The sequence below is a fragment of the Nicotiana tomentosiformis genome, chromosome 5 (genome assembly GCF_000390325.3).
Source record: "Nicotiana tomentosiformis chromosome 5, ASM39032v3, whole genome shotgun sequence".
NCBI lineage: Eukaryota > Viridiplantae > Streptophyta > Magnoliopsida > Solanales > Solanaceae > Nicotiana > Nicotiana tomentosiformis.
Genome location: NC_090816.1, coordinates 124,902,986 through 124,919,309, shown reverse-complemented (window position 1 = coordinate 124,919,309; position 16,324 = coordinate 124,902,986). Strand labels below are relative to the sequence as shown.

The 16,324-nt window shown below is 39.8% G+C and overlaps 1 protein-coding gene across 1 annotated transcript; it reads right to left on the bottom strand.

Annotated features, from left to right (window-relative positions):
- Positions 1 to 11,678: 11,678 nt before the first annotated feature.
- On the bottom strand, positions 11,679 to 12,263 carry LOC138893117 (uncharacterized). Its single transcript, XM_070176886.1, has one exon. It carries the CDS (start codon positions 12,261 to 12,263, stop codon positions 11,679 to 11,681), a length of 585 nt encoding a protein of 194 aa, XP_070032987.1.
- Between the last annotated feature and the right edge of the window lie 4,061 nt (positions 12,264 to 16,324).

Sequence of the window (16,324 nt, the reverse complement as noted above, 5' to 3'; positions counted from 1 at the left end):
AAGCTTCTTATAAATGAATAAGAGGGTACCCTCCCAAACAAAATCTAATATGGTGTTCTGTTCTTAAGAATTCTGGAGGGATATCTATTGATTAAAAAAGTTACAGTCAACAAACTTCTCCTCAATAGGACATAGGTACCTTAGATTGATGTAGCAGTGCCCTAGAAACTTCAAATAGATGTATATGTTTCCTCTCCATAACCTCATTTTGTTGTGGAGTATGAACACATGATGTCTGATGAATTACGCCATGAGATGCAAATAATTCAGAAGAAATTGTACTCCCCCAAGCTCTAAAGCATGGTCTGATCCAATTACTTTCACTTTTATATTGAATTGTCTTTCCACCATGGCCAAAAAAATACTTCAGTGGATAAAATGCATTGCTCTTGGTTTTTAAGATCAGATAACTCCATGTACCTCTACTATAATCATCAACTATAGTTAGAAAATATTTATGTCCATCATGTGTAGATATTTTGTATGGGTCTGTGTATTAATTCAAAGACATTTCTAGAACCGATATCACTGGATAAAAATGGCAACCTTGATTATCTTGCTAATGGACAAATATTGCAAGAAAATATTGCAAGTAGAATCTAAATGAAAGGGAGACAATGATTTTAAACAAATATTCTTCATTTCTGAAAACGGCATATGCCCTAATCTAAGGTACCACAACCTTACATCAGAAGCATTATTTACAGGAATTGAAACACAACTGGAAATTGAAAAGCAACTAGATTGCTCTTGACTACATAAAGAAACTGTATTCTATAAAGCTAACTTCTTATGATGCTGAATGATAAAATCTAGAAGTTAAAGGCATGTCTTAGCTTCACCAAACTCTGGAGGCCTCTTCATTGAAGGGGCCTGCAACTGACAACCATATGAGGAAAAAATTAGCAAATATTATAATTGTTGACATAATCTTTGAATTGAAATCAGATTATACTTGAAACTAAAAACAAACAGTACATTCCTAAGAGTAATATTGGAGTTAAGAATGTCATTTTCAGCTTGAGTGACTTTAACCCTAAATGAGTTGGGAAGTTTGACAAAATGAGGAAAAATAAGAGGTTTTAGTTCTAAGAAAGTCTTTGAATCAAAACACAAGTGCTTTGTTGCACCAGCGTCCAATATCCAGGTGGTTTGTTTGAAATGAACAATTCTGAAAATTGAGTTCTTGAAAATGTTACCAGAACAACTTGCAACATTTACTGCAATCTCTGAGTGCTGATGTTACTGCCTGGTTTGCATTCACATTCTGAAGAAGTTGCATGAGCTATGAGTACTATTGTTGAGTGATTTGTTGCCCCTTATTTCCTGCATCAAATGAGTTTGCACCTTCGTCCTGTTCTCCCTCTGTTGTAAAAACTGCATTGCTTCTCACATTTCCCTGAAATCTCTTAGATTTATTGAACTTTAAATCACTTGGAAATCATATTATCATGTAGCACTTATCAATTGTGTGTCCAGTTTTATTGCATTGAGAGCAAAGCAAATTGTTCCTCTTTCCTTTGGACTCAAAGTTTCCAGATTTCTGATTGAAACTGCCTTGATTTCCTGCCAAGAATGATGCAGACTCTCTAGGGAACTGTGAGTTTACATAAACCTCTCTTTGTTTCTCATCTTGCATCAGAAGTGCATATGTATGGTTGACATTAGGCAGTGGTGACATCATTAGTATGTATCTTTATATCTGAGTAAACATCATTCAAACCCATCAAAAATTGAATCAACCTCACATCTTGAAGAGACTTTGCCACTTTTGATTTTCCTCCACAATAACATGCACAAGTGTAGTTAATATTAGTATTTAGGGCATCTAGTTCATCTCACAATTCTTTGATTTTTGTGAAGTATCATGCAATGTCATTTGACCACTACACCAAATCGCTTAACTGCTTTTGCAGGTGATAAAGTTTTGCTCCATTGGACTGTCCAAACCTGTCATCGGGCTCCTTACACAAAACTTTTGTTATCTTGGAATAGATTATATTGTCAATTATTTATTTTGACAATGAATTAAGAAACCATTATATCACCATATCATTTTATCTACTTCATAACTTAATGTCACGACCCAAACCGATGGGCCATGACGAATGCCCGAGTCCTACCTATCGAATACCCTTAATCATGCGTCTAAGATATAAATATTAATTAAGGGTAAGTCATGAATAACATCTGTCATGAAACTGCTGAATCACGTGAATAACATACGTGAGGAAATCATGTCCAAAAGACATATATACATATACATGCGAAAAACAGTAGGGAAAGCCGACAAGGCTATAGACAACTACATATCCAAAACTAGAAGTCGACAAGTCCACGTACTATCCAACTATACATGACTGTCTACAAACCTCTAATAGAGTGTATAACTGTATAAAGGATGGGACTGGACCCCGTCGTACCTATATCTACATACAAAAAATAGCTTACCAAAACAAGTAACAGCTACAGATCAAGTGGAGCACACCAACTCTCGCTGATCAAGGATCCTAAAAAAGGGGATCGTCAGCCTATCTACCTGCACCTGCAAGCATGAAACGCAGGTCCCGGGAAATAGGGGCGTCAGTACGAATAATGTATTGAGTATGTAAGGCATAAAAATCAGTACATAAAGACATAGGTGAAACATGGAATAAAAAATTTCACCTGTGAGTCTAAATAACTTTATGAATCCTAAAACATTTATAATGCCATGCACGTGCGTATAAATATTGTATCATGCATAGGTATAGGTGTACATAACATCATCAAACCTTTGAGGGCATCCTATCATATCATCTTGGCCACTGTGGGCAAAATCATCAATATATACCAGCTGATCAGGTGGTGATGCGTATATAACGCCGTAACCTTTTCCCATATATATATATATATATATATATATATATATATATATATATATAAAATATACACGTATATAACGCCATCTGGTCATGGGTCAATGTACATGTATAAATGAATGAAATGCATAAGAAGTACGTTAATAAGATTTCTCGGAATGTCATAAGATCAATATACCTTGGGATAAACTTAATCAACTATATATTTTTCTGAGACCCATGAATAGAAGATATAATAATGAGACACATGGAAATTCAAGAACATAGGCACCCCTAGTGCTTCTATGAATAGAGGTATTTATGAAAGCTGCGCGTTTGCTCATTTCGTTTGTATCGTATGAATCATGCCAAAAAGAAAGAAGAGATAGCCTTAACATACCTGAGCCGATTCTCTTGACAATCCCTCTAACACATGTTAATTGCGACAAAACACGTAACGGCAGATCGAAGTAGGGAAAAATCCGTATGATATTCTTGAGAAAGATTGTACCGTGTTCTCTTAGAATTACATCTCACGCTGCTATTACATAATCTTGTATGACTTTTGTTGAAGCAATCACATTGCCATTCCATATGATATCTCTCTTTGTGAATTTGAGAAGTCTTTTACCTTAGTGGGTGTGGGCCCTACGTAGATGATGACTTAGCCAAGAGTTCCTCTAAATGTGCCTCCTTGTTTTGTGAGTAAAGAGTCACTTAATTGGGCATAGCTTGCTGCCACGTTGGGGGGAAATTTTCCACCTAATAATTATCCACCAATTCCTTAATTAACTTGTTAATCCTCCACTAATCCAATAATTAATCAATTACCCAGATAATTAAGAATTATCCTAAATTACTTAAATTACTACTCACTTTTAACATACCTTATACACCTTACTATCATGGTCATGTGGTACCTTATATGGCACTAGTCCATAAATACCGAGTATTATAGCTCGGACCGTATTTTATCCCAAATTGACAACCTTAAACGAAACGCATTTTTTTGATTCGTTTACCCTCTAACCTTCACGACTCTTACTTATCGCATGTTATAAATAACATAAGTGCTTATAACCTCAAAACTAATCTCATTCCCGATCTTACGTCGATTAACTTACGGCGAAACTTTAACGTACGAAATGCGGGATGTAACATCCTTCTCCCCTTAGAAACATTCGTCCTCGAATGTTTAACTCCTCGGGATCTATATAAATTTTAGCAGAGTCGCCTTTGTAATAGTACTACTATCAACCCTTCCTGTAAAAAACTCAATAATGCAATGCCACATATTGCCACAATCATCAATCACGACAATGGCCTCACACGACCAATGAAAATAATTAACACAAGAATCCACAATCGTACCTTAAGGCTGTGATGTCTCAGTCGGATCCTCCTCTGGAAGAGGAAACAAGTGAGGATACCTAGACTTCATGTCCTCTTCATCTTCCCAAGTCATTTCTTCCACATTTTTGTTTTTCCAACGTACTTTCACCGAAGCTACGTCTTTAGTCCTCAATCTCTGAACCTGTCTATCTAGTATAGCAATGGGAGTTTTCTCATATGATATATGCTTTGTAACCTGAACATCGTCAACTGACATGACTCTGGAAGGATCTCCGATATATTTACGAAGCATAGACACATGAAAGACTGCATATACAGAATCCAAGTCAGAAGGCAAGTCTAACTCATATGCTACCTGGCCTACCTTGCGTATGATCTTATATGCTCCAATGTACCGAGGGCTAAGTTTTCCTTTCTTACCGAACTTCATAACACCTTTCATCGGTGATACCTTTAGGAATACCCAGTTGTCAACCTGAAACTCCAAGTCTCATTGTCGATTATCTGCATAAGACTTCTGACGGCTTTGAGATGCTAATAACCTTTCCTGTATAAGCTTAATCTTCTAGATTGCCTGTTTTACCAGCTCTGGTCATACTAACTTAGTTTCCCCAACATCGATCCATCCTATAGGCGACCTACACTTCCGTCTATAAAGAGCTTCGTATGTAGCCATCTGAATACTGGAATGATAGTTATTATTATACGTGAACTCAATAAGCGGCAAATGATCATCCCATCTACCCTTGAAGTCTATCACACAAGCCCGTAACATATCCTCAAGTGTCTGAATAGTACGCTCAGCCTGTCCGTCTGTCTGGGATGAAATATTGTACTGAAACTTACCTGAGTTCCCAATCCTTTTTGGAAGGACCTCCAGAAATTGGCTGCAAACTAAGCTCCTCTATCCGAGATAATAGATATAGGGACACCATGAAGTTGTACTATCTCATTAATGTAAAGCCTTGCATAATCTTCTGCGGAATATGTAGTCCTAACGGGTAGAAAATGGGCTGATTTTGTAAGTCTATCAATAATCACCCATATATAATCAAACTTAAACTGGGTACGAGGTTAGCCTATGACGAAATCCATATTAATTACTTTCCATTTCCAAGTCGGAATCTCTATAGCCTGCAATAATCCATCAAGTTTTTGATGCTCAATCTTAACATGTTGGTAGTTAGGGCACTGAGCAACAAACTCCGATATATCCTATTTCATTCCGTCCCACCAATATATTTTCCTGATATCATGGTACATCTTTGTTGCTCCTGGATGGACAGAATAATGAGAATAGTGAGTTTCTCCCATAACCTCCTGACGCAACCCTGCAACATTAGGGACACATAATCATCCTCAATACCTGAGGACCCCATATTCTGTAATCTCAAAAGGTGTCTTCTCCTTCTAAGGGGTGGTATCTTTATAATGAGCTAACACATGATCCTCGTACTGGCGTTCCTTCACTTCAGTTACTAAAGATGATGTTGCCGTGTCCAGAATAGTACCTCCGGTATCACTTGAATCCAGTAATCGAACTCCAAGACTAACTAGCTGATGAATCTCATGGGATATCCCCCTCTTCTCTGGCTGTAAATATGATAGGCTACCCATAGATCTTTGGCTGAGGGCATAGGCTACTACATTCACCTTCCCTGGATGGTATAAAATATAAACGTTATAGTCTTTTGGTAGCTCCAACAATCTCCTTTTGACGTAAATTCATTTCCTTTTGCTTGAAGATATACTGAAGACTTTTATGATCTGTATAGATATCAGCATGAATGCCATACAAAATAGTGCCTCCACATCTTTAGTGCATAAATCACTGCTGTTAACTCTAAATCGTGGGTCGGGTAATTCTTCTTGTGCTTTCTAGAAGCATAAGTTACAACCTTACCATGTTGCATCAGCACGCAACCTAATCCAACGCCCGAAGCATCACAATAAATAGTATAACCCCCGGTTCCTTCTGGGAGTGTTAGAACCGGTGCTAAAGTTAATTTGTCCTCCAATGCTTGGAGACTCCTCTCGCAAGCATCAGTCCATTGAAACTTAGCTCCCTTCTAAGTCAACTTTGTCAATGGTGCTGAAAGAGAAGAAAATCCCTCTACAAATCTCCTGTAATAACCAGCCAAACCGAGAAAGCTACGAACCTCCGTTGGTGTCGTGGGTCTAGGCCAAGTCTTCACTGCCTCAATCTTTTGGGTATCAACCCGGATACCTTCACCTGAAATAATATGCCCAAGGAAAGCTACATAATTCAACCAGAATTCACATTTAGAGAGTTTTGCGTACAACTTCTCTTTTTGAAGAACTCTGAGCACCGTACGCAAATGATCTGCATGCTCAGCCTCTGAACGGGAGTAAACCAATATATCATCGATAAATACAATCATGAATAGATCTAGAAAGAGTCTGAACACTCGGTTCATCAAGTCCATGTATATTGTTGGGGCCTTAGTCAAACCGAATGACATAACACAAAACTCAAAGTGCCCTTATTTGGTCCTGAATGTTGTCTTCGGAATATCTTTCTCCTTAACCCTTACCTGATGGTACCCGGACCTCAAGTCTATCTTCGAGAAACACTTGGCACCTTGCAACTGATCAAATAAATCATCAATCCTCGGGAGCGGGTACTTATTCTTGATCGTCACCTTATTCAACTGTTTATAATCAATACACATCCACAAGGAACCATCTTTCTTCCTCACAAATATCACAGGTGCTCCCCACTGTGATGTACTAGGTCTGATAAAGCCTTTTTCAAGCAAATCCCTTAGTTGTTCCTTTAACTCTCTCAGCTCTGCAGGTGCCATTCTATATGGAGGAATAGATATTGGCCGAGTATCTGGTAAGAGGTCAATAGCAAACTCAATTTCTCGCTTTGTGTCACGACCCGAAATTCCCACCTTCGGGACCGTGATGGCTCCTAACATTTCACTTGCTAGGCAAGCTAACGTTAGAATAATATTCGCAATTTTAAAATAATTTTAAATTAATTAATAACAAAGAAACAAATGCGGAAGTAAAGCCTGAAATGTAGTGAATAATCCATAATAATAGCGATGTCTAAATACCATCCCAGAACTAGAGTCATAAGTGCACGAGCTTCTAGAATAATACAAATAAAGATCTAAATAAAATTCAAGCTGTTTGAAATATAATACACAGCTGAGACAAGATAGAAGGGGACTTTAGAACTGCGAACGTTGTGCAGTATACCTCAAGTCTCCACTAGTAGCTGTATCCGGGCAAATCTACTATACGCCATTGGGATCAACTCCGAAATCTGCACAAAAAGTGCAGAGTGTAGTATCAGTACAACCAACACCACGTACCGGTAAGTGCCGAGCCTAACCTCGACGAAGTAGTGATGAGGCTATGACAAGACACGTACATACACAACATGTACAAGTATATACAAATACGAAGTAACAATAATACAATAAATAACAATTATAAATTGGGAGGGAACATGCGAAGGGGAAAGATATAATAATTTCAGCAGGAGATGTATCACTTAGCAGTCAATTAATTCATCTACAATAAAATAAGCAAATGATAATAAGAAAATGGCACGACACCACCCTTCGTGCTTTTACTCTCATTTGACACGGCATCACCCTTCGTGTTTTTACACTCACAAATGGCACGGCAACACCCTTCGTGCTTTTACACTCACAAATGGCACAGCAACACTCTTCGTGCTTTTACACTCACAAATAGCACAACAACACCCTTTGTTCTTTTACACTCTTTCTTACCATGAAAATGATAATATATATTCGAAAGAGTATTTAAATGTAGGGATATACACTTATCAATCAATTCAATACCAAAATACCGACTTTACCTTCCAAAATATTCAACAATAACTAAATGAATAATAATTTCACGAATGATGATCAAATAATCAATAATACTTAAATAGGAACATCTTTAATTAAAGAGACAATTATTCACAATAAACAAATTCTACCTGCATGCTTTGACTCAACCACAACGCATAAGTACTCGTCACCTCACATATATATTGTACCCGCACATTAAATCATGAAGCAAATAGACAACTAATTCCTACTCCCTCAAGTCAAGGTTAACCACGACACTTACCTCGCTTGCAACCAAATTCAAGAATCCAATAAACCTTTGCCTCGCGAATTCGTGTCCGAAATCCTCAAATCTAGTCATAAACAATTCAATATATTCAATACAAATCGTAAGAATTAATTCCATATGAATTTGCTAATTTTTCGGATTAAAATCTGAAATTCATCTCAAAATCAACAGTGGGGCCGATGTATCGAATCTCGGAAAAACTTGCGAAATCCAAACACCCATTCCGAGACGAGTCCAACCATATAAAAATTACAAAATTCTGACATCGTATTGGCTTTCAAATCCTCATTTTACATTTTTGGAAGATTTTATAAAAATCTGATTTTTCTTCCATAAATTCATGGATTCATGATGTAAAAAGTATGGAATCATGAAATATAATCAATATAGGATAAGGAACACTGATCCGGGTCCGTTTTTACAAAATGTTGACCAAAGTCAACTCAGTTGAGTTTTAAGGCTCTATTTCACATTTTAATCCATTTTTCACACAAAAGCTTTTCGAAAAATTATACGAACTGCGCACACAAGTCGAGGAGTGATAAATAGTCTTTTCGACGTCTTAAAACTCATAATTAATTATTAAATTTAAAGATGACCTTTTGGGTCATCACATTCTCCACCTCTAAAACAAACGTTCGTCCTCGAACTGAATTAGAAAAAGTACCTGAGCTGATGAAAAGGTGTGGATATTTACTCTGCATGTCCGACTCGGACTCCTAAGTAGATGCTTCTATCGCCTGACCTCTCCATTGTACCCGAACTGAAGGATAACTCTTAGACCTCAACTATCGGGTCTGTCGGGCTAGAATAGGTACCGCCTCCTCTTCATAAGTCAAATCTTTGTCCAATTGGACTGAGCTGAAATCTAACAAATGGGACGGATCACCATGATATTTTCGAAGCATAGACACATGGAATACCGGATGAACTACTGATAAACTAGGTGGTATTGCAAGCCTGTAGGCTACTTCACCCACCCTTTCAAGAATTTCGAAGGGTCCAATATACCTAGAGCTCAACTTGCCCCTTTTCCCGAATCTCATTACACCTTTCATAGGTGAAACCCGGAGCAATATTCTTTCTCCAACCATGAATGCAATATCACAAACTTTATGGTCGGCATAACTCTTTTTCCTAGACTGAGTTGTGCGAAGTCGATCCTGAATAACCTTGACCTTATCCAAGGCATCCTGTACCAAATCGGTACCCAACAACCGAGCCTCTCCCGATTCAAAATCCATAGTGAACCGCTCTAAAGAATGGTAACTGCCACCGGAATGAAATGTGCTGACTTGGTCAACATGTCCACAATGAGCCAAACTGCGTCAAACTTTCTCTGAGTCCATGGGATCCCAACAACAAAATCCATAGTGATATGCTCCCACTTCCACTCAGGAATTTCTAACCTCTAGAGCAAACCACCAGGTCTCTGATGCTCGTACTTAACTTGCTGACAATTCAGACACCGAGCTACGTATGCAACTATTCCTTCTTCATCCTCCTCCACCAATAATGTTGCCGCAAATCTTGATATATTTTGGCGGTACCTAAATGAATAGAATACCTGAAACTATGGACTCTTCCAGAATTAATTCACGATGCCCATCCACATTAGGCACACAAATACGACCCTGCATTCGCAGAACTCCATCTTCCCCCACAACAACCTGCTTAGCATCACCGTGCCCCTTAAGGACAAGTAAATGAGGATTATCACACTGTCACTCTCTGATGCGGTCATATAAAGAAGACCGAGCGACTGTGCAAGCTAGAACCTGACTGAGTTCCAAAACATCTAACCTCACGAACTGATTAGCCAAAGTCTGAACATCTGCAGCTAACGGTCTCTCAATAACCGGAATATACGCAAGACTGCCCATACTCACAGCCTTTCTACTCAAAGCATCAGCCACCACATTGGCCTTTCCGGGGTGATACAAAATAGTGATATCATAATCTTTCAACAACTCCAATCATCTTCTCTACCTCAAATTGAGATCTTTTTGCCTGAATAGATACTGGAGGCTACGATGATCAGTAAATACCTCACATGAGACACCGTAAAAGTAATGTCTCTAAATCTTCAAAGCGTGGACAATGGCTGCCAATTCTAAGTCATGAACAGGATAGTTCTTCTCATGAACTTTCAACTACCACGACGCATATGCAATCACCCTGCCATCTTGCATCAATACTGCACCAAGCCCAATGCGAGATGCATCACAATACACCGTATACGATCCTGAACCTATGGGTAATACCTACACTAGCATCGTAGTCAAAGCAGTCTTGAGCTTCTGAAAGCTCAACTCACACTCGTCTGACCATCCGAATGGAACACCTTTATGGGTCAGTCTGGTCAATGGGCTTGCTATAGATGAAAACCCCTCCACGAACCGACGAAAATAATCTGACAAACCTAGGAAACTCTGGATCTCTGTAACTGAAGTAGGTCTAGGCCAAATCTGGACATCCTCAATCTTCTTAGGATCCACTTTTATGCCTTCTGCCGATACAACATGCCCCCAAAAAGCAACTGAGTCTAACCAAAATTCATATTTTGAAAATTTGGCATATAATTGATTATTTTTCAAAGTCTGAAGCACACTCCGAAGATGCTGCTCATACTCTCTCGACTGCTGGAGTAAATCAAGATATCATCAATGAATACAACTATAAAGGAATCTAAATAGGGCTTGAACACCCGATTCATGAAATCCATAAATGTTGCTAGAGCATTTGTCAACCCAAATGACATCACTAGGAATTCGTAATTCCCATACCGAGTCCGAAAAGCTGTCTTAGGGACATCAGATGCCCTAATCTTCAACTGATAGTAACCAGAACTCAAGTCGATCTTTGAAAATACCTTGGCACCATGAAGCTGATCGAATAAGTCATCAATTCTTGGCAGTGGATACTTGTTCTTGATAGTAACCTTGTTCAACTGCCGATAATCTATACACATTTGCATTGAACCATCTTTCTTCTTTACAAATAGTACTGGTGCACCCCAGGGTAAGACACTAGATCTAATCAATCCCTGATCAAGCAAGTCTTGTAACTGCTCCTTCAATTCTTTCAACTATGGCAGGGCCATACGGTATGGTGGGATAGAAATAGGTTGAGTGCCCGGAGCTAAATCAATATAGAAGTCAATATCTCTGTCGAGTGGCATCCCCGACAAATCTGCAGGAAATACTTCTGGAAATTCACGAACAACTGGTACTGAGTCCATAGAAGGAACATCCGTACTGGGATCGTGAATATAAGCCAATAGGCTAGATACCCTTTCTTGACCATACGCCGAGCCTTCATATAAGAAATAACCCTGCTGGTAGAATGGCCAAGAGTTCATTTCCACTCTAATCGTGGTAACTCCGGCATGGCCAAGGTCACCGTCTTGGCATGACAATCCAATATAGCATGATAAGGTGACAGCCAATCCATTCCCAAGATGTCATCAAAATCTACCTTATCAAGAAGTAGAAGATCCACACTAGTCTCGAGGCTCCCAATAGTAACCACACATGAATGATAGACATGATCTACTATAATAGAATCTCCTAGCGGAGTGGACACACACACAGGAACACTCAGAGAATCACGAGGCATCACCAGATATGAAGCAAAATAAGATGACAAATAGGAATAAGTAAATACTGGATCAAATAGAACTAAAGAATCTCTATGGCAAATTGGAACAATACCTGTAATCATGGCATCGGATGATTTAGCCTCAGGCCTAGCTGGAAAGGCATAAAATCGGGGCTGGGCCCCGCCACTCTGAATTGCGTCCCTAGGGCGGCCTCTAACTGGCGGGCTTCCACCTCTAACGGCTTGACCTCCACCTTTAACTGTCTGACCTCCGCCTCTAGCTGCCTGACCCCTACCTCTAGTTAGCTGAGCAGGCGATGAAACAACCGGTGCTGGAACCATAGTATGAGAACCCTACTGTTGCATGCTACCCTAAGACATGTGGCAGAATCTAGCAATGTGCCTCGGATCACCACAAGTATAAAGATCTCGGCTACTGTGACTGCTGACCCGAATGGGCCGAGTAACCGTTGTAGTAACTCTGGAGTGGTGGTGCACTGATAGGAGTTGAATGTGCACTAAACGTTGGCTGCCCAGAGTAAGGCATAATCGGACTGTGACTCCCTGAAGCACCGGAAGATGCCTGAAGTGCTGAATGAAATGGTCTAGGAGGATGACCCCTACCAAAATTACCCCTGCCTCTAGACGAGGCACCACTGAATCTACCGAACTAACGAGGCCTCTTATCAGACCTGTGCCCTCTCTCATGTGCAAGAACCATCTCGATCCTCCTCGCGACATTAGCATCTACCCGAAAGGAAATCTCACTTCCGACCTCCTTGGCTATCTGAAGCCTGATAGGGTGAGTGAGTCCCTTAATAAACCTCCCCACTCTCTCTCCCTCATTAGGTAGTAAAAGGAGAGCACGGCGGGCTAAATCCAAAAAATGGGATTCATATTGAGTAACAGTCATACTGCCCTGCTGTAGACGCTCAAATTGCCTGCGATAATCCTCTCTCAATGTGATAGGGAGAAACTTCTCTAGAAATAGCCGTGAGAACTGTTCCCAAGTCAATGCAGGCGATCCAACTGATCTGGTCAATGTATAATCTCTCCACCACCTCTTGGCAGAACCCTTCACCTGGAATACAACAAAATCGACCTTATTGGTCTCAACTATACCCATGTTCTGCAGTACCTCACGGCAGCGGTCAAGATAATCCTGTGGGTCCTCAGAAGGTGTACCACTGAAGTGAGCTGAAAAGATCTTAGTAAACTTATCCAATCTCAATAAGGCCTCAAAAGACATGGCGGGCCTATCACCGGTATGTGCCGCAATAACTGGCTGAACTATCCCAACTGGGGGAGGCTGCTGGAGCCTGATTCTAGGGGTAATCTATTTCGAAGCGGGAGTAGTGGGAGTTTGTGCTCCTCCCCCAGCCTGTGAGACGGCTGGTGCCACTAGAAATGTACCATTCTGGGCCACGCCCTCCATCAGACTCACCAAACAGACTAGAGCGTCCTGAAATACTGGAGTAGCTATAAATCCTTCCGGGACCTGAACTGGTCCAACCGGTACAGTCTGAACGGGAACCTTCTCCTGAAGATCCACCTGAGGTTCTACAACAAGTGCTGCCGCTCGAGCTCTAGACTGAGCTCTACCTCTGCCCCTGCCTCGGCCTCTAGCACGACCTCGGCCTCGACCTCTACCCCTGGCCATAGTTGTCACCGGGGGCTCTGGTCCCTGTCCGTCGGTAGATGTATCACGTGTTCTCACCATCTGCGAAAGAATAAGAATAGAATGGTTCAATTATCAATGATAGAATAAAATCGCACTACAGGATAAGAAAGAAGTGATATTGTTCCTAAACTTCATAGCCTATGAAAGATAAGTAAAAACATCTCTGTACCGATCCTTAAGACTCTACTAAGTTTGCCCGTGACTCGTAAGACCTATGTAACCTAGTGATATGATACCAACTGTCACGACCCGAAATTTCCACCTTCGGGACCGTGATGGCGCCTAACATTTCACTTGCTAGGCAAGCCAACGTAAGAATAATATTAGCCATTTTAAAATAATTTTAAATTAATTAATAACAAAGAAACAAATGCGGAAGTAAAGTCTGAAATGTAGTGAATAATCCATAATAATAGCGATGTCTAAATACCATCCCAGAACTGGAGTCACAAGTGCACGAGCTTCTAGAATAATACAAATAAAGCTCTAAATAAAATTCAAGTTGTTTGAAATATAATATACAGCTGAGACAAGATAGAAGGGGACTTTAGAATTGTGAACGATGTGCAGTTATACCTCAAGTCTCCAATGGTAGCTGCATCCGGGCAAATCTACTATACGCCACTAGGACCAACTCCGTAATCTGCACAAGAAGTGCAGAGTGCAGTATCAGTTCAACCGACCCCATGTACCGGTAAGTGCCGAGCCTAACCTCGACGAAGTAGTGACGAGTCTATGACAAGACACGTACATACACAACATGTACAAGTATATACAAATACGAAGTAACAATGATACAATAAATAACAATTTATAAATTGGGAGGGAACATGCGAAGGGGAAAGATATAATAATTTCAGCAGGAGATGTATCACTTAGCAGTCAATTAATTCATCAACAAGAAAATGAGCAAATGATAATATGAAAATGTCATGGCACCACCCTTTGTGCTTTTACTCTCATTTGAAACAATATCACCCTTTGTGATTTTATACTCACAAATGGCACGGCAACACCCTTCGTGCTTTTACACTCACAAATGGCACGGCAACACCTTTCGTGCTTTTACAATCACAAATGGCACGGCAACACCCTTCATGCTTTTACACTCTTCCTTACCATGAAAATGATAATATAAATTCGGAAGAGTATTTAAATGCGGAGATATACACTTATCAATCAATTTAATACCAAAATACCGACTTCACCTTCCAAAATATTCAACAATAATTAAATAAATAATAATTTCACGAATGATCAAATAATCAATAATACTTGAACATGAATATCTTTAATTAAAGAGACAATTATTCACAATAAACAAATTCCACCCGCATGCTTTGACTCAGCCACAATGCATAAGTGCAAGTCACCTCACATATACGTTGTACCCGCACATTAAATCATATAGCAAATAGACAAATAATTCCTACTCCCTCAAGTCAAGGTTAACCACGACACTTACCTCGCTTGCAACCAAATTCAAGAATCCAATAAACCTTTTCCTCGCGAATTCGTGTCCGAAATCCTCAAATTGCTAATTTTCCGGATTAAAATCCGAAATTCATCTCAAAAATCAACAGTGGGGCCGACGTCTCGAATCTCAAAAAAACTTACGAAATCCGTACACCCATTCTGAGACAAGTCTAACTATACAAAAATTACCAAATTCCGACATCAGATTGGCTTTCAAATCCTCATTTTACATTTTTGGAAGATTTTATAAAAAACTGATTTTTCTTCCATAAATTCACGGATTCATGATGTAAATGAGTATGGAATCATGAAATATAATCAATATAGGATAAGGAACACTTAGCCCAATTTTTTCCGTGAAAATCACCCAAACATTCGCCTTACCCGAGCTCAAAATAACCAAAATGAGAAAACAAATCTCGGAAGCCTTCGTTTTTAACACTGCCCAGGCATTTCCGCACATGTGGTGCTTGGGCTCGCCCCTGCGAGCTAGCATTTGCGAGAAAAAACTCGCATCTGTGAAATGGCTTGTCCAACGTATATCCGTATCTGCGGAACTTGAGCCGCAATTGCAGCTGCACAGATGTGCATGAAGGAGCCGCAGAAGCGGTATTTTCCGCATTTGCGATGGCTAAGCCGCAAAAGCGATACCGCATCTGCGCTCCAAAAGTCGCCAGTGCGAAACATCAGAACCAGAACTGGTAGTTTTTGCAAAAAATGATCTGAAACTCACCCGAGCCCCTCGAGACCTCGTCCAATTATACCAATCAGTCCCGTAATATAACACGGACTTACTCGGGGTCTCAAATCACATCAAACAACATCGAAATTTCAATTCACACCTCGATTCGAACTTTTGAGTTTCAAACATTTCAATTTACAAAACTTGTGTCGAAACATGTTAAATGAATACGGAATAACTTCAAATTTGGCACACAAGTAATAAATGACATAACAGAGCTATTCAAATTTCCTGAATCGGATTCTGGCTCCGATATCAAAAAGTCAACTTTGTGGTCAAACTTGGAAATCTTTAACCTTTAAATTTCTAGTTTTCGTTAAATGGTCATAACTTGAGCTAGGGACCTCCAAATTAAATTTCGGGCATACGCCCAAGTCCCAAATCATGATACGGACCTACCGGAATTGTCAAAACACTGATTCGGGTCCGTTTTCTCAAAATATTGACCAAAGTCAACTCAGTTGAGTTTTAAGGCTCTATTTCACATTTTAATCCATTTTTCAC